General features: G+C 53.2%; 1 protein-coding gene and 1 pseudogene across 3 annotated transcripts; one reads left to right on the top strand and one right to left on the bottom strand.

Annotated features, from left to right (window-relative positions):
* Positions 1-439: 439 nt before the first annotated feature.
* LOC112631859 lies at positions 440-1,545 on the bottom strand (annotated as a pseudogene). The gene is made up of 2 exons (XR_003121211.1): positions 1,388-1,545; positions 440-1,149 (listed from the first exon to the last, which is right to left on the bottom strand). The product of XR_003121211.1 is annotated as an uncharacterized LOC112631859 (transcript).
* Positions 1,546-13,356: 11,811 nt separating this feature from the next.
* Positions 13,357-21,012, top strand: MFSD13A (major facilitator superfamily domain containing 13A). Of its 2 annotated transcripts, XM_025397387.1 has the most exons (10): positions 13,357-13,404; positions 13,677-13,766; positions 13,877-14,119; positions 14,921-15,003; positions 15,590-16,042; positions 16,198-16,321; positions 17,811-17,907; positions 18,524-18,695; positions 18,773-18,966; positions 20,706-21,012. In XM_025397387.1, the coding sequence occupies exons 3-10, from the start codon at positions 13,952-13,954 to the stop codon at positions 20,966-20,968; spliced, it is 1,554 nt and encodes a 517-aa protein (XP_025253172.1). In that variant the 5' UTR covers positions 13,357-13,404; positions 13,677-13,766; positions 13,877-13,951; the 3' UTR covers positions 20,969-21,012. The 2 variants fall into 2 exon arrangements, with proteins under 2 accessions (XP_025253172.1, XP_025253171.1); XM_025397386.1 differs by lacking the exon at positions 13,357-13,404 and having other exon boundaries at positions 13,741-14,119.

The following is a 21,012-nucleotide window of genomic DNA, read 5'->3' on the forward strand; positions in this document are numbered from 1 at the left end:
GGCGGGGGTAGGGGAGCGGTGGGAAAGGAGGGTGGGCTTTGACTCTGATAAGAGGTAAAAGAGGAAGGGAAAGTTGGGGCTTACTGCAGCGCAGGCTCCTTAGGAGAAGGTGGGGAGGAGGAAGAAGAGAGGTCCAGGCCCTTCTTCCATCCCACGTCCTCCACTTCCCAAGGTGCAAGAGGGAAAGAGGTACAGAACACCCAGAGGTGTCCTTGATTCCGTCCTGCCTGTGCCCTTCCCCCACAGTCCAGCAATAAGCCGAGAGAAACAAGTGCAGGAAGCGGGCAGGCAATCATGTGAAAGGCCAAAAAGACAGGTGAGCGGCGCGCCAGCCTCCCGCGCGCAGGTGAGAGCTCCTTTCTGCCTGGCGGGGGAGGCAGACACAGGGAAGAGCCGCGCGCGCGTGCACGCGGGCCGGTGGCAAGGCCTTGCAGCGCCTTCAGCTCACGCCCTTGCTCTTCCTGGGGCGGCCGCGCTCCGCGGCTTCCTGGGCTGCGCCTCTGTTGCCGCTGTCGCCGCTGTCGCCGCTGTCGGGCCGCCGCCGCACACGCCACTCCACGCGGCGGTCGCGCTCGCTCACGCGCGGCGTCGCCCGCAACAGGAACTGGCCGCGGCGCTGGGTGACGCGCACGTCGGCGCGGGGGTAGGTGCCGTACGCGCGCCGCAGCTCCTGGCGCACGAAGTCCGGAAGCTGTAGGGGCTGGCCCTGCGCGCGTTCCACGCGTCCCCAGCGTAGCTCGGGTTGCAGGCTCCCGCCCTCAGGCCACGGTTCCCAGCTCTCGGCCGCTGGCGCGGGCGCCTGCAGCGACAGTCCTGAGCTGCCGGCGGCGGGGCAGGGCCGGCGCGGGGCCGCGGGGTAGGCCGGAGGGCAGGCCCACCAGGCGGCGCGGCCTCGGGTGGCGCGGCGGGGCAGTAGAAACGATGGTATTCCCGAGGGGCCGCCCACTCGCCCGCGTGCAGGCTCCTTGGCCGGCTGCGGAAGCTGTGGGCCTGGATTGGGGGCAGTAGCAGAGGGGCGGCCAGGTAGGTGCAGGTGAGCGGCCGCGGCGGCGGCCAGACGCCCTGCCTGGGCGGCAGCCAGCTGTAAGCGTACATAGTCGGCCCCCCAGGCGGCTGCTGTTCTTACTGGGGGCTCCTCCGGATCCAGACCTGCGGCAGAGGGAGGGGTGTGCGGACAGATTTTCTACTTAACCGCCTCCTGTCCCTGTGGCCCGGTTCCGCAGGACGCCGGTTCATGGGTTTGGGGGAACTCATCCCGAATCGGACATTCAGCTCCCCACCTCGCCTCTTGTCCCAAGGTCGGGCAGAGCCCCACGCTCCCGGCAGACAATAAGGAGCCTTTTCAAGCCCTCGGCCCGAATGCTCTTCCCAGTGACTCCCCGCTCACTTGTCTCCTTCAGCCTTGGGGAGCCAGCGGGATCCAGAGCGGGGCTCCTCTCCGCACTTTGTAGCTGAGTTGCTCTGCTCCATGCCCTGCCTCAGCCACTCCTCCTGGTTACCAGGCGAAAGCAAACACCTTGAGCTGGCCAGGAGCCACCAGCGTCTGTCTACACCTGGGTGAACCGTACTGGTACTGGTCGTAGTGGCCCCAACCTAGAGGCAGAGGCCTGAGGTCAAGAATGCCCTCCCTACAGTATCACTGATGGCTTTCTACAACCTCCTAGCACCTGCAGGTGGATTGGGTTACCCTCACATTTGAGTGAAACTCCTGCACACCAGACACTGAATCAAGTTTTCTGGGAGCATCTAACTGCAAGTTATGTCAACTCGGGGAAGGGGGTGCTGATATTATCTCTGCTTTCCATAGCAAAAAAGCTGCTTGCCTCAGAGTTGGTGTCCAGTGTATTCAGTGAGTGGAGCTTATGTAGGTTAAATAACTCATCCCAACTCACACAGCTGGCTATAGTAAGGGCAAAATTCTACCCCGAGTCTCAAGACTCATGCTCACAATGCTGGTCTTATTGCCCACCTATGCTGGGGCTTCTGGCAGACTGCCTCAAAGTCCTCCCACTCTAGAATGTTAGATAGGCACTTGGTTTTGTTTGTTTGTTTGTTTGTTTTTTAGATGGGGTCTTGCTCTGTTGCCTAGGCTGGAGTGCAGTGGCGTGATCTCAGCTCACTGCAGCCACCGTCTACCAGGTTCAAGCGATTCTACCACCTCAGCCTCCCAATCCCAAGTAGCTGGGATTACAAGTGCACCACCACCCCCCGCTAATTTTTGTATTTTTAGTAGTCAGGTTTTCACCATGTTGGCCAGGCTGGTCCTGAACTGACCTCAAGTAATCCACCCTCCTTGGCCTCCCAAAGTGCTGGGATTACGGGTGTGAGCCATCATGCCCGGCTACTTTAAATTATTTTCTTTCTTTTTCTTTTTCTTTTTTTTTTTTTGAGACAGAATTTTGCTCTGTCGCCCAGGCTGGAGTGCAGTGGCACGATCTTGGCTCACTGCAAACTCCGCCTCCCAGGTTCAAGCGATTCTTCTGCCTCAGCCTCCCAAGTAGCTGGGACTACATGTGTGCGCCACAACACCTGGCTAAGTTTTGTATTTTTTAGTAGAGATGGGGTTTCACCATATTGGCCAGGCTGGTCTTGAACTCCCAACTCCGTGATCCGCCCACCTTGGCCTCCCAAAGTTTTGGGATTACAGGCATGAGCTATTGCACCCGGCCTACTTTAAATTCTTAATAGCTATATGAAGTGCATAGTGATGTCATTCTCTCTTAGTAGATAAGGAACCAGAGGCTCAGAGAAGTTCGGCCACTGTCCCAGGTTCCTACAGCCTGTAAGTACCACAGTGGCATTTGAACCCAGTCCAACTGATGTCAAAGCCCAGAAGCCATTTTAATGAAGCCAAGAAGATTGCTTCATCCAGATGGGGTGAGCCCTGTCTGAGTTCCGGTCCCTTCTGGTGTGGGTCACAACCCCTGCACCTCTTCCTTTTCCAGTAGGGAGAGTGGTAGTTATGAATGATTAAAACTGAAACCCTCTGCCAGCTGCAGGGCTGCCATGTTGCCACACTTTCCTTCCCCATCTCCTGTTGACTGAAGCAGCATCAGCAGCAGCCCTGACAGAAAGGTTCTTCTGGGTTCTCAGTATCCCTCAAAACTCAGCTACCCTCTGGTGGTGGCCACCCTTTGGTGACTCACCCTGGTGATGTCACGCTATTTGTGACTGAGCCACTGCTCCAAGTCTTAATTTGGGCCAGTCCTTTTGAGAGAAGGTGCTGGAGCTGGGCAGTGGATGGAAAAAGGGGGCCTAGTTAGGGTTTCATTTGGACTCTAACACTGTCATAGAACCCCAAAGTCAGGCTGGTGAACCTGATGCACAGCTAAGGCCAAGCAGTGGGAGACAGAGAAAGGTTTATTTGATTTGGCCAGTCAGAAGGCGGGAGAGCAAATCTCTCAAATCCCTCTTAACAGAAAGAAGCAGCAGGGTGGCTTACACCTGTAATCCTAGCACTTTTGGAGGATGAGGCAGGCAGATTGCTTGAGCTCAGGAGTTTGAGATCAGCCTGGGCAACATGGTGAAACCCTGGCTCTACAAAAAAAATAAATAAATAAAATAAAGCAGGAATGGCATGTGCCTGTAGTTCCAGTTACTTGGGGCGCTGAGGCAGAAGGATCGCTTGAACCCAGGAGATCAAGCCTGCAGTGAGCTGTGTTCACACCATTGCACACCAGCCTGGGTGACAGACTGAGCGCCTGTCTCAAAAAGCAGCAGGGAGTTTTTATGCGACTAAGGAGTGACGGAGGTGGCATTTCAGGGAACCCAGGGTAAATGTCTGTGTTTCTTCAGTCTCAGATAACCCTTTGAGCCACCAGACTTGTGGGCATCAGCAACTGGTCACAATGTCCTTCAAGGCATTCATTCCTTCTGCAATTTTTTTTTTTTTTTTTTTTTTTTGAGACGGAGTTTTGCTCTTTTTGCCCAGGCTGGAGTGCAATGGTGGGATTTCAGCTCACTGCAACTTCCGCTTCCTGGGTTCAAGACATTCTCTTACCTCAGCCTCCCAAGTAGCTGGGATTACAGGCATGCACCACCATGGCCGGCTAATTTTTTGTATTTTTAGTAGAGACAGGGTTTCACCATATTGGTCAGCTGGTCTTGAACTCCCGACCTTGGGTGATTCACCCGCCTCGGCCTACCAAAGTGCTGGGATTACAGGTGTGAGCCACTGCGCCCGGCCTGCAATTTTTTTTCATGACCCCGAAGTTATCTCCTCCTGCTTGACCAAGAAACAGCACATCAGCAGTTTATATTGTGGGAACAAGGAATATTGGGCAAAAAGTGAGTGGTTAGCATGTGCAAGCAAGCATGGGCCTGATCAGAATTTTTTTTTTTCTTTTTGACAAGCTCTCATTCTGTCACCCAGGCTGGAGTGCAGTGGCATGACCAGGGCTCACCGCAACCTTGACTGGGCTCAAGTGATCCTCCTACCTCAGCCTCCTGAGTAACTGGGATCATAGGTGTGCACCACCACACTCGACTAATTTTTGTAGAGATGAAATCCCACTATGTTACGCAGGCTGGTCTTGAACTCCTGGGCTCAGGTGATCATCCTGCCTTGGCCTTCCAAAGTACTGGAATTACAGGTTTGAGCCACCATGCCTGGCCTGTGATCAGAATTCTCATTTTTTTAGTCACTAAAAATGCTGGGGGGCACTCCACTCTCCGTTATGTGATTAGTTCACATTGCGTGCCTGTATCAAAATATATGTACCCCACAAATATATACAAAAAACTTTACTTTTTTTTTTCTTTTCTTTTCTTTTTTTTTTTTTCTGAGACGGAGTCTCGCTCTGTCACCCAGGCTGGAGTGCAGTGGCTGGATCTCAGCTCACTGCAAGCTCCGCCTCCCGGGTTCACGCCATTCTCCTGCCTCAGCCTCCTGAGTAGCTGGAACTACAGGCGCCCGCCACCTCACCCGGCTAGATTTTTGTATTTTTTAGTAGAGACGGGGTTTCACCGTGTTAGCCAGGATGGTCTCGATCTCCTGACCTCATGATCCGCCCGTCTTGGCCTCCCAAAGTGCTGGGATTACAGGCTTGAGCCACCGCGCCTGGCCTTTTTTTTCCTTTTAAATGGAGTCTCGCTCTGTTGTCAGGCTGAAGGGCAGTGGTGCGATCTCGGCTCACTGCAACCTCCGTCTCCAGGGTTCAAGCGATTCTCCTGCCTCAGCCCCCCCGAGTAGCTGGGATTACAGGCGCGCGCCACCACGCCCGGCTAATTTTTGTATTTTTATTAGAGACAGGGTTTCACCATGTCGGCCATGCTGGTCTCGAACTCTTGACCTCAGGTGATCCACCCGCCTTGGCCTCCCAGTATTGGGATTACAGGCGTGAGCCACAGCGCCTGGCAAAATTTTAAGTATTGATTGCTCAGGAAAAAAAATTAAAATGCTGGGGTGCTGAAATCTCAAGGGCCCCATTACAACACTCCTTAGGAGCCTCGCCCTCTATCTGCTCTAAGGACTGGTCCCAGAATGAGAGAATTTAAAAGACATCCCACCACAAAGATGTTCATAATGTCACCCTGGAAACCTGTGAATATGTTATATTACGTGACAAGGGAGAATTTAGATTGCAGATGGCAGTAAGATTGCTAATGAGCTGACCTTAAGATAAGGAGATGATCCTGGGTTATCTGGGTGGACCCAATGTAATCAAAAGGGTCCTTAACTGTGGAATAGTGAGGTGGCAGAATCAGAGTCAGAGTGATACAGTGAGTGAAAGACTTGATCAGCCATCACTGGCTTTGAATACGGAAGAGGGTCATGAGCCAGGGAATGCGGGCAGCCTCTGGAAGCTGAAAAACAAGAAAGTGGATTCTCCCCTGGAACCTCTAGAAGGAATGTGGTCCTGCCAAGCCCTTGCCAGTGAGCCATTTCAGACTTCTGACCTCCAGGACCGTAAGAAAATAAACTTGTCTTGTTTTCAGCCACCAAGTTTGTCGTGATTTGTTACAGCATCAGTAGGAAACTAATACCTCTCCCTGCTCCTGTTTATAACTTTGTCTCTGTCCTAAAATCCCAGCACCCCGGAGTGTTCACGGCTATCCATGGACTGACCACACCCCAGCCTGGAGTTTAGTAGTGGGCCCATGGCACTGGCCAGGTTTTCCATCTCTTCTGGGTGGAGAGTGGGGCGCAAGCAAGACTAAGCTCAAGTGGAGCCTGGGAAGGAAGTTTTCAGGCAAAATGAGAAAAATAATGGCCAAACTGTGAGTTTCTCAGCATTTGTTCACCCTGATTCCAGTACCAACCCCCAGTATTTTGGAGTCCCACACCTTATCTATTCTCAGTAAAGTAGTTCTGGTGGAGTTGAGTCTATTCTATCCTTAGGTTTGGGTGATTTAGGGCTAAACCTTTCAGCACAGCCATCCATCTGGCCATAGTGATTGACTTGGGCTAGCCCTTGACGTGATATGGGCCAGTGCAAAGCAAGCCTAGGACTTTATTTTCTTGTTGGGTGGAGGGAATTTTTTGCTTTTCCCAGGACAGAAATCAGAAAGGGTCCTGGACTTAAGTTACACAGGCCAGTAAATTCCTTCTTTATTTAAGCTAGTTCAAATTGTCTATTGCTTGCACTAATGATACACCCCAGGGTATTTCCTACCCCCATTGCTCCCCAGCACTTTGTTATGAAAAAAAATTTTTTTTGCGACAAGAGTCTCACTCTGTCACCCAGGCTGGAGAGCAGTGGTGTGGTCATGGCATACTGCAGCCTCAACCTCCTGGGCTAAAGCAATCCTCACACCTCAGCCTCCTGAATAATTGGAACTACAGGTATGCCTCACCACATTCCACAGATTTTTTAAATTTTTATTTTGTTTTATTATTATTATTTGAGGCAGAGTCTCGCTCTGTTGCCCAGGCTGGAGTGCAATGGTGCGATCTGGGCTCACTGCAACTTCTGCCTCCTGGGTTCAAGCAATTCTCCTGCCTCAGCCTCCTGAGTAGCGGGGTAAATTACAGGCACCCGCCACCACACCCAGCTAATGTTTTTTGTATTTTTAGTAGAGATGGGGTTTCACCATGTTGGCCAGGCTGGCCTTAAACTCCTGACCTCAGGTGATCCACCCACCTCAGCCTCCCAAAGTGCTGGGATTACAGGTGTGAGTCACTGTGCCTGGTCTTCCCTCACCACACTGGGCCGATTTTTTTATTTTTTTATTATTTTATTTTATTTTATTTATTTATTTATTTATTTTAGACGGAGTCTTGCTTTGTGCCCCAGGCTGGAGTGCAGTGGCGCGATCTCGGCTCACTGCAAGCTCCGCCTTCCGGGTTCACGCCATTTTCCTGCCTCAGCCTCCTGAGTAGCTGGGACTACAGGTGCCCGCCACCACGCCCGGCTAATTTTCTTGTATTTTTAGTAGAGACGGGGTTTCACCGTGTTAGCCAGGATGGTCTCGATTTCCTGACCTCGTGATCCGCCCGTCTCGGCCTCCCAAAGTGCTGGGATTACAGGCTTGAGCCACCGCGCCGGGCCCTGTTTTTTTATTTTTTATTTTTGAGACAGAGTCTTGCTCTGTCACCAAGCTGGAGTGCAGTGGCGCGATCTCGGCTCACTGCAACCCCCCGGGTTCAAGCGATTCCCCTGCCTCAGCCTCCCGAGTAGCTGGGACTACAGGCGTGCACCACCCTGCCTGGCTAATTTTTTGTATTTTAGTAGAGACGGGGTTTCACCATGTTGGCCAGGATGGTCTTGATCTCCTGACCTTGTGATCTGCCCGCCTTGGCATCCCAAAGTGCTGGGATTACAGTTGTGAGCCACTGTGCCCGGCCGGTTTTTTTTAATTTTTTAAAATTTTCTGTAGAGATGGAGTCTCACTCTGTTGCTCAGGCTGGTCTCCAACTCCTGGGCTCAAGCAATCCTCCTGCCTCAGACTCCCAAGGTGCTGGGATTATAGGTGTGAGCCACTGCATCTGGCCATGAAAAATTTCAGTATATAGCAACCTGAGAAGCTTTTGCTCAGGGAACCTTGTGATCAGAAGCTCACTTGAGGGCAAAATGGAGGACAGATTAGAGAGCGAGGGGGTAGAAGCCAGTCATGGAGGAGGTTCTTATGTTAGCTTAGGAAAGCTGAGAACCAAACAGGAGCAAGGGATGGAAAAGAGAGATGCGAGTAGAATTCACCTGGGCTTGATCCAAGATGGTTGTTTTGATGAAGCGCGTAGGATGGAGGGTGGATGCACACGTTTCTGGCTTGGCCACCTGGATGGGCAGTTAAGGCAGTCCTGGAGGTAGAAAACGCTGGAGGGAGATTGGAAGTTTAAGGAATGGTGAATTCGAGTGGGCCATGCTGGACATTCTGTTCAGGCTTGACATGGGAGGTGTGGAAGTAGTCATGAAGAAAAAGGTAGTAGGTGAAATTACCGTAACAACTGCCACCCTGGGCTTGTCTCCATCTGGTCCCTATCACACTATTGACATTGTGGCTGCCAGCTTATTTGGACCCCACTCAACACCTCTTTCAGGTAGCTATCTTGTTTTTTCATTTTTTATTTTTTGAGACAGAGTCTTGCTGTGTCGACAGGCTGGAGTGCAGTGGCGCGATCTCAGCTCACTGCAACCTCTGCCTCCTGGGTTCAAGCGATTCTCCTGCCTCAGCCTCCTGAGTAGCTGGGATGGCAGGCACCCACCACCGCGCCAGGCTAATTTTTTTTGGTATTTTTTAGTAGAGACGGGGTTTCACCACATTGGCCAGGCTAGTTTTGAACTCCTGACCTCAGGTGATCCGCCCACCTTGGCCTCCCAAAGTTCTGGGATTACAGGCATGAGCCACCGCGCCCAGCCAGCAATCTTGTTTTTGAAGTCCCCTTTACCTCACAGCCTGTGGCCTGGCATGGATTAAAAGTTTGAGTGAATATATGAGTATAAAAGATGGAAACTTGGGACACCCTCCCTTTTCCTTTAGAGGCCCTGGGAGAAAGTGCCATAGTGAAGGGGACTGAAGAGGAATTATTATGTAGGAAGAGAACATGGCAGAAACTAGATCAGAAAGGTGGGAAGTGAAGGGAGGAGAGAATTTCAAAGACAGTGCATAATCTATCTGTCCCATGGTCCGGGGACTCCAGTATGGCTCAAGGAGTTAGGGAGGTGATATGGCCTCTAGTTCATCGCATGTCCCCTCCTCCTAGTTAGCTCTGTGATTGGCAACCATAAAGAGAAATCAGAGAGAATTACAAGGCCCTGTCCTGGTGCTGACATAAAAGGTAACTGGCTATGTTGTCTTTATAATCAGAGGGTTGAGGGGCCTCAGAGTGTAACTGTGTGGCATTAAGTGCAACATGAGGGACCAAAGGTCTTTTCTTTCTTTTCTTTTTTTTTTTTTTTGAGCCAGAGTCTCACTCTGTTGCTAGGCTGGAGTGCAGTGATTGATTTGGAGTGAGCGATCTCGGCTCACTGCACATTCTGATTCCCTGGTTCAAACAGTTCTCCTCCCTCAGCCTCCCAAGTAGCTGGGATTACAGGCACATGCCACCACGCCCAGCTAATTTTTGTATTTTAGTTGAGACACGGTTTCACTATGTTGGCCAGGATGGTCTCTATCTCCTGACTTTGTGATCGGACCACCTCAGCCTCCCAAAGTGCTAGGATTACAGGCGTGAGCCACTGCTGCCCGGCCGTGAGGGACCAAAGGTCTTTTCTCCTGGGTCACATTCAGCCCTGGCCCCTGCCAGCCCTCTCCATTTCCATTTCCCCACTGGACACCCAGGGAGGGCTAAGTAAAGACTCGGGTTTGCTTTGAAATAAAGGCACGTGCTAGCCAAAGATAGAAAGGTGGGGAGACTCCTTTAGCAAATGTATGGAGATCCCAGTGTGCTGGACTCCAGGCTGAATGCTGGGTTTTCTGTTCTCACAGCCAGGAAAGCACAGATGGAGGTAAGAGGTGAGGAGAGGGGCAAAATGATCACCTGTCTTCTACTCATGAGGCCTTCTGGATCAGGAGGGGTTTCAGCAATTGTCTAAGTCTAGAAGAGAGATGGGTGTATGTGTGTGTGTGTGTGTCTATGTGTGGCTTGGGGTGACATGGGAAGTGTGAAGGGTATCTGAAAGAGATTGGGAAGGAGGGAAATGAGACAGGTTAGAGGGAAATGGATTCTGGGGGCAAGGTTCATGGCGTCCCTGGGGGCTCCCCAGGAACTGGTTGAATAGGCTCTAGCCCCTGGACACTAGACCATTTGTCCAGGCTCTAGCCCCTGGACACTACATTGGACCATTTGCTGTGGTTGTTAGGAGGAGGAGGACAATATTCCTGTTGCAGGGAGTTAGCTGACAACCATCAATGAAGGTCATAAGGATGAGCAGTTCACAAAGCTCCTACACCCTTGTTTCTCATTTAATGCCTGAAAAATCCCTGTAAAGCATAAAACAGGCTCACAAAAGGAGGGCCCCAGCCAGGTGCAGTGACTCACGCTTATCATTCCAGCACTTTGGGAGGCTGAAGTGGGAGGGTCCCTTGAGTCCAGGAATTCAAGACCACCCTGGGTAACATAGTGAGACTCCATCTCTACAGATAATTTTAGAAATTAGCCAGGCATGGTGGAGTGAGCTGGTGGTCCCAGCAACTTGGGAGGCTGAGGTGAGAGGATCATCTGAGCCAGGGAGGTGGAGGTTGCAGTGAGCTGAGATCACGCCACCACTGCACTCTAGCCTGAGCAACAGAGCAAGACCCTGTTTCAAATAATAATAATAATAATAACAATAAAGGAGTCCCTTAGCAAGGAAGTGGTGGAGCTAGGGGATGAGTTCCAGGTCCCCCAGAAGCCAAAGGCCATAGGCTCTTTGCCCTGTGTCCCAAGGTAGTGGAACCAGGCAGAGCTGGAATGTGTGCTGTTTGTTTGCCCAAAAACTTATCCAGGCTTACAGGCCAGTTGGGAGAAGACATAAAACATCCTCCACAGCCTACATTGAGCAAAACAAAACTTGATTTTGAGGAATTGTGCAGGTATGGGAAGAGGAAAGACTCCCATGTGGAGTCAGGATAGCTGAGTTCCACCTCGACTGGGCCCTTGCTGTTTGCATGTCATTGAATCTCTCTGAACCGCAGTTTCCTCACGTATAAAATGGGGATACAAGCGCTTACCTCCTGGGAATGATGTGAGGACTCAACAAGAGAATGCACGTATTGTTCTGAATGTAGTACAGGGCACATAGCAAGCACTCAGTACTTTTTATGTTATATTACCATTATTAATACAAGGAGGTTGGGCTGCGTGGTTGCTCATTCAGGCCATGGTGCTGTTCCCCACCTTCAGGTCTGGCTTCTGTGGCTAGAGCCCTGGTGCCCACAGCTCAACCTGGACCTTTCCACCCTTGAAGGGCTCATGAAGGAGCTGCCACCTCCAAGTCGGCTGCAGCTGTGCATCCGCTCAGACCACAAGACTCCATGGAGATGCTGAACTCTCTTTGTTCTCCCAACAAGTACTAGGCAAGGAGGGAAGGAAGGTGAGCGCTTAGAAAAAAACGTGTTGGTTTGCACTGAAATTACATTAAGCTATCGTGGAGGTAAAGGAGAGGGGTTGAGCCGGTCAAGAATCCAGGCAACCTGACCCTATTTGCTAGTATCTCCTTTTGATCGCTAAGGGCAAGCGCCCGTGACAAACATGGCGGCGGCAGCTTCAGGTGCGGTCACCTGCCGGAGCTGCGGTCCCGGGGCCGCGCGGAGCCAATCGCTGGGCGGGGGCGGAGGGAGAGGCTGGGGAAGCCCTAGAAGCGCGCGCAGGCGCACTGGCTTGCACCTGGCTCCCGCCAGCCGTAGGATTAGGCTTCGCCGGCTACGATTGCGGTGAGAAGCTGGCCAGAGGCCGGGGCTCGCGGGCGGGAGCGGGCTGGGCTGGGGCCGATCTGGCACAAACTACAGGCCCGAGGGGGAGGGGAATGCTTTGCGCTCTGGGAGTCATGGGGGCTCTCTGCGGGGGTCTTTGGGGTGATCATATTGTGGATTGGAAGAGTTCTGTGGTCCGGGAGGAAGAAGCGGGCTTCAAGGGGGCAAGGGTGGAATCCTCGCAGAAGGGCTCTCCGGGGGTCTGGAGGAAAGGGATGCAGTGGGTCAGATAGCTCCCTGGCGGTCTGGGATCGAGGGATGCACTGGTCAGGCTGGGATCCGTTCTATTAGCATAAAGGCATTTAACCCTGGTGGCACTTGGGGAGCTTAAAAAAAACACCGATGCTGGGCCCGCCCTGAGAGATTCCGATTTAACTGCGCTGGGTGAGGCCTGGGCCTCGGTATTATTGCACAGCTCCTCAGGTGATTTTAATGTGCAGAGGGTGGAGAGCAGCCCTACACGTGTTTCAGCACCAGCTATTGAGTGAAGAGCTCCTGGGCTGATCCCAAACTTCTCAGTAGCTTGGGAGGGGTGGGTGGTCCTGAGGTGAAGCTGTCGCTTCTTCAAGGACCTGTGGGGGAGGGGGAGGGAGAAGGTCCCCATCTCAACAAGTTGAAAACTCATTTCCAGCCGGAGGAGGAGGATGGGCCCCCCACCCCCCAACCCTGGTGCTAGACCCTGCTGCTAGACCCTGCTGTGGGGAGACTGGGCAGGAAGACATGACCCCGATAGTGAAACAGGAAACACAGCAGACAATTCAGAGGTCAGCTGCCTGTTGACAAAAGGGCACATATTATACCTTTAATGCTCATTTGTTCATTTGGTATTTCTGAGGACAGGCAGAGAATGGAATTGTTTTCACTGCTTCACAGATGTAGGAATAGACTAAGATAGTAAGTTAAAGATAATGTTCACACCTTACCCAGGGCTCCTGACTCCGAATTATGCCTATTTGTAGCTTTTCCCTCTGCACTAATACCTCTTGTACAGTCTGATGCCCCTCACTCCAGGGGCCCAGTTCGGCATTCTTGGTTCCCTCCACTAAATTCATCAGCCTCCCCCACCCACCATAGGTTGGTTCAGAAATCAGGGAGATGCTGCTGCTTCCATCCCTTTCCAGTCTTTACCTCCCAGGGGCCTGACAGGGTGAAGGAGAAGAGTTTTGACGCCTGCCAGAGGGCTCCTTCCAAACAGATCTGATCCTGTCACTTCCCCACTCCCAGCGCCCCACCTCCGCTGGAGGGAGATTGGAAGTTTAAGGAATGGTGAATTCGAGTGGGCCATGCTGGACATTCTGTTCAGGCTTGAGCCACTGCACCCGGCTGGGTGTCAGGGTTTTTATAAGCACCGGATGGGGGCGTGGTGGGCCAGGGTGGTCTTGGGAAATGCAACATTTGGGCAGGAAAAAAAAAGCCTGTCCTCACCTAGGTCAGGCCCAGGGGTGGAGCCCTAGCTAGGGACCATGCCCTCCTCTACCCAGCACTTCCCTTCCCCACTTCCGTATCATTTAAAGGGACTACGTCCTTCTGTTTCCGGCACTTCCCTTCCCGTCTTCCGTATCAATACCAACAGTGAGTGCTTTCTGTGAGTTACATCAGTTAATCCTTATGATTTGCAAAATAGGCATAACAATCTCCTTTTACCTTTTAGAGAAGAGGAGGCTAAGGCCTGGGTTGGGTAACTGCCTGACATTTTACTGTAAGTGCATTGTGTGCCCAAGCTCAGGGTTGTTCCGTCTAGACCATTAAAGTCACACAGTGCGATCTAAGAAGACACTGAGCATTCAGCCCTGGCACGTGACCTGGCTCAGCACTCGCTGGGTGTCTGCCGTCTCTTCCCACAGTCTCTCTGTTTCCTCGAGTCACTCCCAGATTAGTGGTGTCTAGCTCAGCACTGTTTCCGTTGTACTTCATTCATAATTCCCAGCACTGTTGTCAGTACAAACTCTCCTGTTGAAAATGAGTTTTTAAATTATTCAGAGGTCTGGGGTTAAGAGCAGAGCTGGCATTGATCCCTGTTCCTCACTGGTTCCTTCTTTCCCAGGGACGAGGATGACAAGACTGCCTGTGGCCATGAGCCCTCCCCGGTGCTCCTGGGGTTAAGGCTGGGGCTGCAGCCATGGGGCTGGATCAGCCCCAGGCCTGGTTGCTGGGTCTGCCCACAGCTGCGGTCTATGGCTCCCTGGCTCTCTTCACCACCATCCTGCACAATGTCTTCCTGCTCTACTATGTAGACACCTTTGTATCAGTGTACAAGATCAACAAAATGGCCTTCTGGGTCGGAGAGGTAAGGCCAGCGCTGGGTGGCCAACATGGAGGAGGGTGTAGGGTGGAGACTAGAGGCTGTCCAGGCTGGTGGGTAGATTGCAGGCGCCAGCTCCCACCCAGTCAGAGGCATGGGCAGTCCAGGTTGTTCACCAAGACAAGCTGTGGAGGCCTTGATGACTCCTCCTCGATGGGAACTAGATCAGCTTTCCTGGCCACTGTCTTACATAGTTGCTGTTCTGTGTATTCATATATATAATATGTTCACATACATGAATTTATCAGCTGCATACATTTACCAGCTGGGCTCTGGATGGGTGCGAGTTTGAGGGGGGCAGTGGTTTGACTGGCAGAGTAGGTTTTTTGTTTTGTTTTGTTTTGTTTTTGAGATGGAGTATCACTCTTGTCGCACAGGCTAGAGGGCAGTGGCGCAATCTCAGCTCACTGCAACCTCTGCCTTCCTGGTTCAAGTGATTCTCCTGTCTCAACCTCCCAAGTAGCTGGGATTACAAGCGCCTGCCACCATGCCCAGCTAATTTTTGTATTTTTAGTAGAGACGAGGTTTCGCCATGTTGGCCAGGCTGGTCTCGAACTCCTGACCTCAGGTGATCCATCCACCTCGGCCTCCCGAAGTGCTGGGATTACAGGCGTGAGCCACCGCACCTGGCCAGAGTGGGTTTTAGCAGAGGAACTGACACGAGCAAAGGTTTGCGGGTAGGAAAGCTGGGGCCATCTTTGAGGGGTGGTGAGCAGGTTGGGGTGGGAGGAGCCCTGGAGAGGAGGCTGCCTAGAGCCCACCTGCCTGTCTCCCCTCTGCCTGCAGACGGTGTTTCTCCTCTGGAACAGTCTCAATGACCCCCTCTTCGGCTGGCTCAGTGACCGGCAGTTCCTCAGCTCCCAGCACCGGTTGGTGTATTGGGAACAGCTCGTAATTGGTTCAGTCCCACCCTACTGCTACCCAGGAGGGAGGACCACTGCCTGTGTTTGGGGTGGAGAAGGAAGGGGAGACTATTTCAGTGTTGCCCATGCCCCTTCCCTTCCTGGGGTCTAGGGTGCTCTGTTTGGGTTGGAGTGGTGGCCTTGGACGCACCCTTGCCTGGCTTGGCAGGTAAAGAGATCTACCCTGGCTTGGCTTGGCTGGCCCCTCTGGACTGTGGACTGCAAACACCCTCTGCTGCTTCTAGAAGATTCCTTTGCCCCATCCCTTCTTGATCCCATCATCACTCCCAACCTTGAGAAGTGGGCATCCCATACCCTTTGGCCATCAGCCCAACAGGCTAATAATGGGGTGGAAATTGGGGCAGAGGATGGTGTACCCACTGCTGAGTTGTGCTTCCTAAATTGCAGACTGGGGACTTGGGGGACAGTGGGACCACCCTGTTGTGAGTCCCACACCCTGGGCCTCCATCCCTCCCCCGGAGCCTGGGCAAGGGGAACTTCGGCCTGCCAAGGCTTACAGGGCATCTCCCAACAACCCTCCTTTCCCCAGCAGGTCAGGCGCTGGGCTCTCCTCAAGAGCCGTGGTGCTGGCCCGGGTGCGGGCCCTGGGCTGGCATGGGCCGCTGCTGGCGCTGTCATTCCTGGCATTCTGGGTGCCCTGGGCCCCAGCTGGCCTGCAGTTCTTGCTGTGCCTGTGCCTCTATGATGGCTTCCTGACGCTCGTGGACCTGCACCACCACGCCTTGCTGGCCGACCTGGCACTCTCAGCCCACGACCGCACCCACCTCAACTTCTACTGCTCCCTCTTCAGCGCAGCCGGCTCCCTCTCTGTCTTTGCCTCCTATGCCTTTTGGAACAAGGAGGATTTCTCCTCCTTCCGCGCTTTCTGTGTGACACTGGCTGTCAGCTCTGGGCTGGGCTTTCTGGGGGCCACACGGCTGCTGAGGCGGCGGGTTGAGGCCGCCCGAAGGGACCCAGGGTGCTCAGGCCTGGCTGTGGATTGCGGGTGAGTGGCCAGCCCTGGTTCTTCAGGTCCTCACCAGCAACCTTCTAAGTCTGATTTTGGTGCTGTGTCCTTGGCTTATGGGGGCTGCCCTGGGATGTGTTGGGGGATAACTCTGGCCAGCCCCAGGCAGTTCTCCACTCCCTTCTGCCCCACAGCCTGTGTGGAGAGGAGCTGCTTGTGGGCAGTGAGGAGGCAGACAGCATCACCTTGGGCCAATATCTCCGGCAGCTGGCACGCCATCGGAACTTCCTGTGGTTTGTGAGCATGGACCTGGTGCAGGTATGGGGGAGCAGCTCCAGGCACCTCTACAGCTGGCCTGGACTTCACTCAAGGGGACAGACTCTTCAAGAGCTGGGAACTCGGCCAGGCACAGTGGCTTATGCCTGTAGTCCCAGCAGTTTGGGAGGCTGAGGCAGGTGGATCACTTGAGGACAGGAGTTCGAGACCAACCTGGCTAACATGGCGAAACCCCATAAAAATACAAAAATTAGCTGGGCATGGTGTAATTCCAGCACATCTGTAATTCCGGCTATTTGGGAGGCTGAGGCAGGAGAATCACTTGAACCCAGAAGGCGGAGGTTGCAGTGAGCTGAGAGGGCACCACTGCCCTCCAGCCTGGGTAACAGAGTGAGACTCCTTCTCAAAGGAAAAAAAAAAAAGAGCTGGGAACTGAGTTCTGGGCCACCCAGGAGGTCTGCTGGGCAATTTGATGGCAGGAATGCAGGTTGAGTAGTCAGGAGGCCTGGATTCTAGCGCCCTCTGAGTTTTTCCCTCCCTGTGTGATCTTAGGCAGGTCTCAGGCTCTCTGGGGAGCCCTGTCCTCTCCTGTAAAGTGAGGATATGAGACAGAGATGCCCCCTTTGGGGACCCTTTAACCATTTTTTTAAGACACCAAGCACTGCCAGGTGCAGTGGCTCGCGCCTGTAATCCCAGCACTTTGGGACGCCAAGGTGGAAAGACCGCTTGAGCCCGGAGTTCGAGGCTGCAGTGAGTTATAATGGCACCACTGCACTCCAGCCTGGGGGAGTTCGAGGCTGCAGTGAGTTATAATTGCACCACTGCACTCCAGCCTGGGCGGCAGAGCAAAGCCCCATCTCTAAAAAAAAGAAGAGCCAAATGCTGTACCTAAAACATGTAGTATATAAACCAGCTGAACTTAGAAATAAACTGTTTTCATGTAATGAAATTTGTTTCACTGATGTGTTTTCTTTTTTTTTTTTCTTCTCACTTTGTGGCCCAGGCTGGAGTATAGTGGCGTGATCTGGGTTCAAATGATTCTCCCACCTCAGCCTCCCGGGTAGATGGGATTACAGGCATGCAATAAAACACCCGACTAATTTTTTGTATTTTTTGTAGAGATGGGGTTTTGCCATGTTGGCGAGGCTGGTCTCAAACTCCTGGCCTTAAGTGATCCACCTGCCTTGGCCTCCCAAAGTGCTAAGGTGCTAGGATTACAAGTGTGAGCCCCCGTGCCCAGCCTCCCTAATGTGTTTTCAATTAAAAAGAAAAAGCTTTTAATTGCTCAGATACTATTTTGCCATGGCTTCTAACTTTTTAGCAAAGTTAGGTACCACCAGGAATGTGGTTTTAGGTTGTGTTCTGGCATGTTCTGTGTTTAGGGACATGGGGAAAAAGGCCTGCTCTTACTCTTGCTGCTCTGAGGATGGGGTGTGGGGGGGTTGGCAGATGTGTGCTCCCCTGTTGACTTCCGGCCTTGTCAGCTCCCCTCCCACCTGGAAGCCTCCTCACCATCGCTGTCGGGTTGCAGGTCTTCCACTGCCACTTCAACAGCAACTTCTTCCCTCTCTTCCTGGAGCATCTGTTGTCTGACCATATCTCCCTTTCCACGGGCTCCATCCTGTTGGGTGAGTGGGGGCCTTCTGTGCTTCATGCAGGCTGGAAGGAGAGAGACTTTATTTTTAGTAGAGACGGGGTTTCACTGTATTAGTCAGGATGGTCTCCATCTCCCGACCCTGTGATCCACCTGCCTCGGCCTCCCAGAGTACTGGGATTACAGGTGTGAGCCACTGCACCCAGCCAGGACAATCTTTTTAAGACACCAAGCGCTGCCGGGTACAGTGGGCATGGGGGGCAGGGTGTGCTGGGGGTTGGGGGGGGCAGAGGCTGCGCTGGTGTCGGTCCTCTTGGAGATGGTGGCACCCTGAGGGGGTGCAGTGACTGGTTAACACAGAGGAATATCATCTGATGGGCTGGGTGTGAGTCTTGACTCTGTGCTCATCTGGTGGGCAGCCTCGGGTAGGTTAGTTCATCTTTTTGTGCCTCTCTTTCTCATCTGTAAAGTGGGGATGATAATAGTACTCACCTTAAGGGGCTGTAAGGATGAACTAAGACAGTGACGCTCTTAGCACAGAGCCCAGTGCATTGCTAGTGTACAGGAATGCAGTTGGCCGTGAAGCTGGTGGCACTCACTGGCACTGCAGCAGTGCCCTTGACAAGGTGGCGCCCCGTCTCCCTCCCCAGGCCTCTCCTATGTCGCTCCCCATCTCAACAACCTCTACTTCCTGTCCCTGTGCCGGCGCTGGGGCGTCTACGCGGTGGTGCGGGGACTCTTTCTGCTCAAGCTGGGCCTTAGCCTGCTCATGTTGTTGGCTGGCCCGGACCACCTCAGCCTGCTGTGCCTCTTCATTGCCAGGTATGCCCCTGCCCATGCTCCCCCCAACACCTCCGTCCCATGCCTTCATTCCTGCCTACTCTTTCCCTCTACCACAGCAACCGCGTCTTCACTGAGGGCACCTGTAAGCTGCTGACCTTGGTGGTCACCGACCTGGTAGATGAGGACCTGGTGCTGAACCACCGCAAGCAGGCAGCCTCGGCACTCCTCTTTGGCATGGTTGCCCTGGTGACCAAGCCAGGCCAGACCTTTGCCCCGCTGCTGGGCACCTGGCTGCTCTGTTTCTACACAGGTGAGGGCATGGCGACAGGCAAGGGCTCTTAAGGCTCCAGGGGGCACAGCTTACCTGGCACACTGGCAAGCCTGGGCTCTGGGTCCAGTGAGGGAAGGTGGCAACTGGCGTCCCCCCAACATGGCTAGAGTCGTTGGGTCACAGATTCCGCCATGCTTTCTTAGTGCATTCATTTATTCATTCATTCAACAAATATGTACGGAATCCCCTCTCTGCAGGCCCTGCTCTGGGTGCCAGGGAGCTAACCATGAATAAGATAGACAAGGTCTTTGCCACCACGGAGCTTGTATTCTAGTCAGGTGTGGGGTGGGGTTGGCAGTAAACAGCCAAATAAGATATTATCAGGCAGTGACAGTGTTACAGTGAAATTAGGGTGATGTGAGATGGCGTGACTCAGAAGCTATGTAGTGTCATCAGGGAAGGGCTCTCTGAGAAGGTGCCCCTCAGGATGTGAGCTGAATGGCAAGGATTTGTCTAGAAAAGGTCTCAGTGAATCGCAGGCAGAGGTAACAGCAGGTGCAAAGGCCCAGGGTGTCAGGGGTAATTAGGAGATGTGGCTGGAAAAGTGAAGAGGGCTTTGTTGACCAGGGCAGTATTGGAAGCAAGCTGTTGGGAGCGTTATTGATTGATTGATTGATTGATTGTGATAGGGTCTCCCTGTCACCCAGGCTGGAGTGCAGTGGCACAATCTTGGCTCACTACAGCCTCGACCTCCCAGGTTCAAGTGAGCCTGCTACCTTAGCCTCCCAAGTAGTTGGGACCACAGGCGTATGCCACCATGCCGGCTAACTTTTTGTATTTTATGTAGAGATGGGGTTTTGCCAGGTTGCCCAGGCTGGTCTCAAACTCCTGAGCTCAGGTGATCCACCCACCTCGGTCTCCCAAAGTGCTTAGATTACAGGCTTGAGTCACCACTCCTGGCCAGGGAGGGTTTTAAACAGGGAAGTGACGTGGTGTGATTTGACTTTTTAACAAAATTCACTCTGGGCTAGGTGAGGTGGCTCATACCTGTAATCCCAGCACTTTGGGAGGCTGAGGCAGGAGGGAGATCACCTGAGGTCAGGAGTTTGAGACCAGTTTGGTCAACGTATAGTGAAACCCCCGTCTCTACTAAAAAATACAAAAATTAGCTGGGTGTGGTGCATGCCTGTAGTCCCAGCTATTTGGGAAGCTGAGGCAGGAGGATCACTTGAACCTGGGAGGCAGGAGGATTGCTTGAACCTGGGAGGCAGACGTTGCAGTGAGCAGAGCTCGTGCCACTGCACTCCAGCTTGGGAGACAGAGCGAGACTCCATCTCTCAAAAAAAAAAAAAAAGAAAAAAAAAGTTCACTCTGGCTGCCGTATGGACAGCAGATCATAGGGAGGCCAGAATGGGGACAGCAGGGAGATCTTTGGGAGACTGTGGCAGAGGCCATGGAGACTTGGGTCAGGGTGGTGGCAAGTGGGATACGTTTTGGAGTTGGGGGGAGATGAAGGATTGAGTGTTGGGGGAGTGATGGCGTGAAACGAACCAGGGAACTGAGGAGGACTTTGAGGTTTTAGGCCTGAGTTATTGGGTAGATGGTGGTGCCCGTCACTGAGATGGGAAGCGTAGGAGAGGAGCGGATTGGAAGGACTCAGGAGTTGTAGTCTGCACATGTCCATGTGGTGTCTGAGATGTCACACCATGGACTTGGAGGGCACCAAGGCTTGGAGGGCAATGGGCTGACCATAGTCTTTCTGTGCTCTCTTGTCCTAGGTCATGACCTCTTCCAGCAGTCCCTGATAACCCCGGTGGGGAGTGCCCATCCTTGGCCAGAGCCCCCAGCCCCAGCCCCTGCACAGGCCCCGATGCTCCGCCAGGGCTGCTTCTACCTGCTGGTGCTGGTACCCATCACCTGTGCTCTGCTGCAGCTCTTCACCTGGTCCCAGTTCACGCTGCACGGGAGACGCCTGCACATGGTCAAGGCCCAGCGCCAGAACCTGTCACAGGCCCAAACCCTGGATGTTAAGATGGTGTGAGAGCTGTGGCAAGGCCACCCCACTGAGGACGCTGCCGGCAGCCT

The sequence above is a fragment of the Theropithecus gelada genome, chromosome 9 (assembly GCF_003255815.1).
Source record: "Theropithecus gelada isolate Dixy chromosome 9, Tgel_1.0, whole genome shotgun sequence".
Taxonomy (NCBI): domain Eukaryota; kingdom Metazoa; phylum Chordata; class Mammalia; order Primates; family Cercopithecidae; genus Theropithecus; species Theropithecus gelada.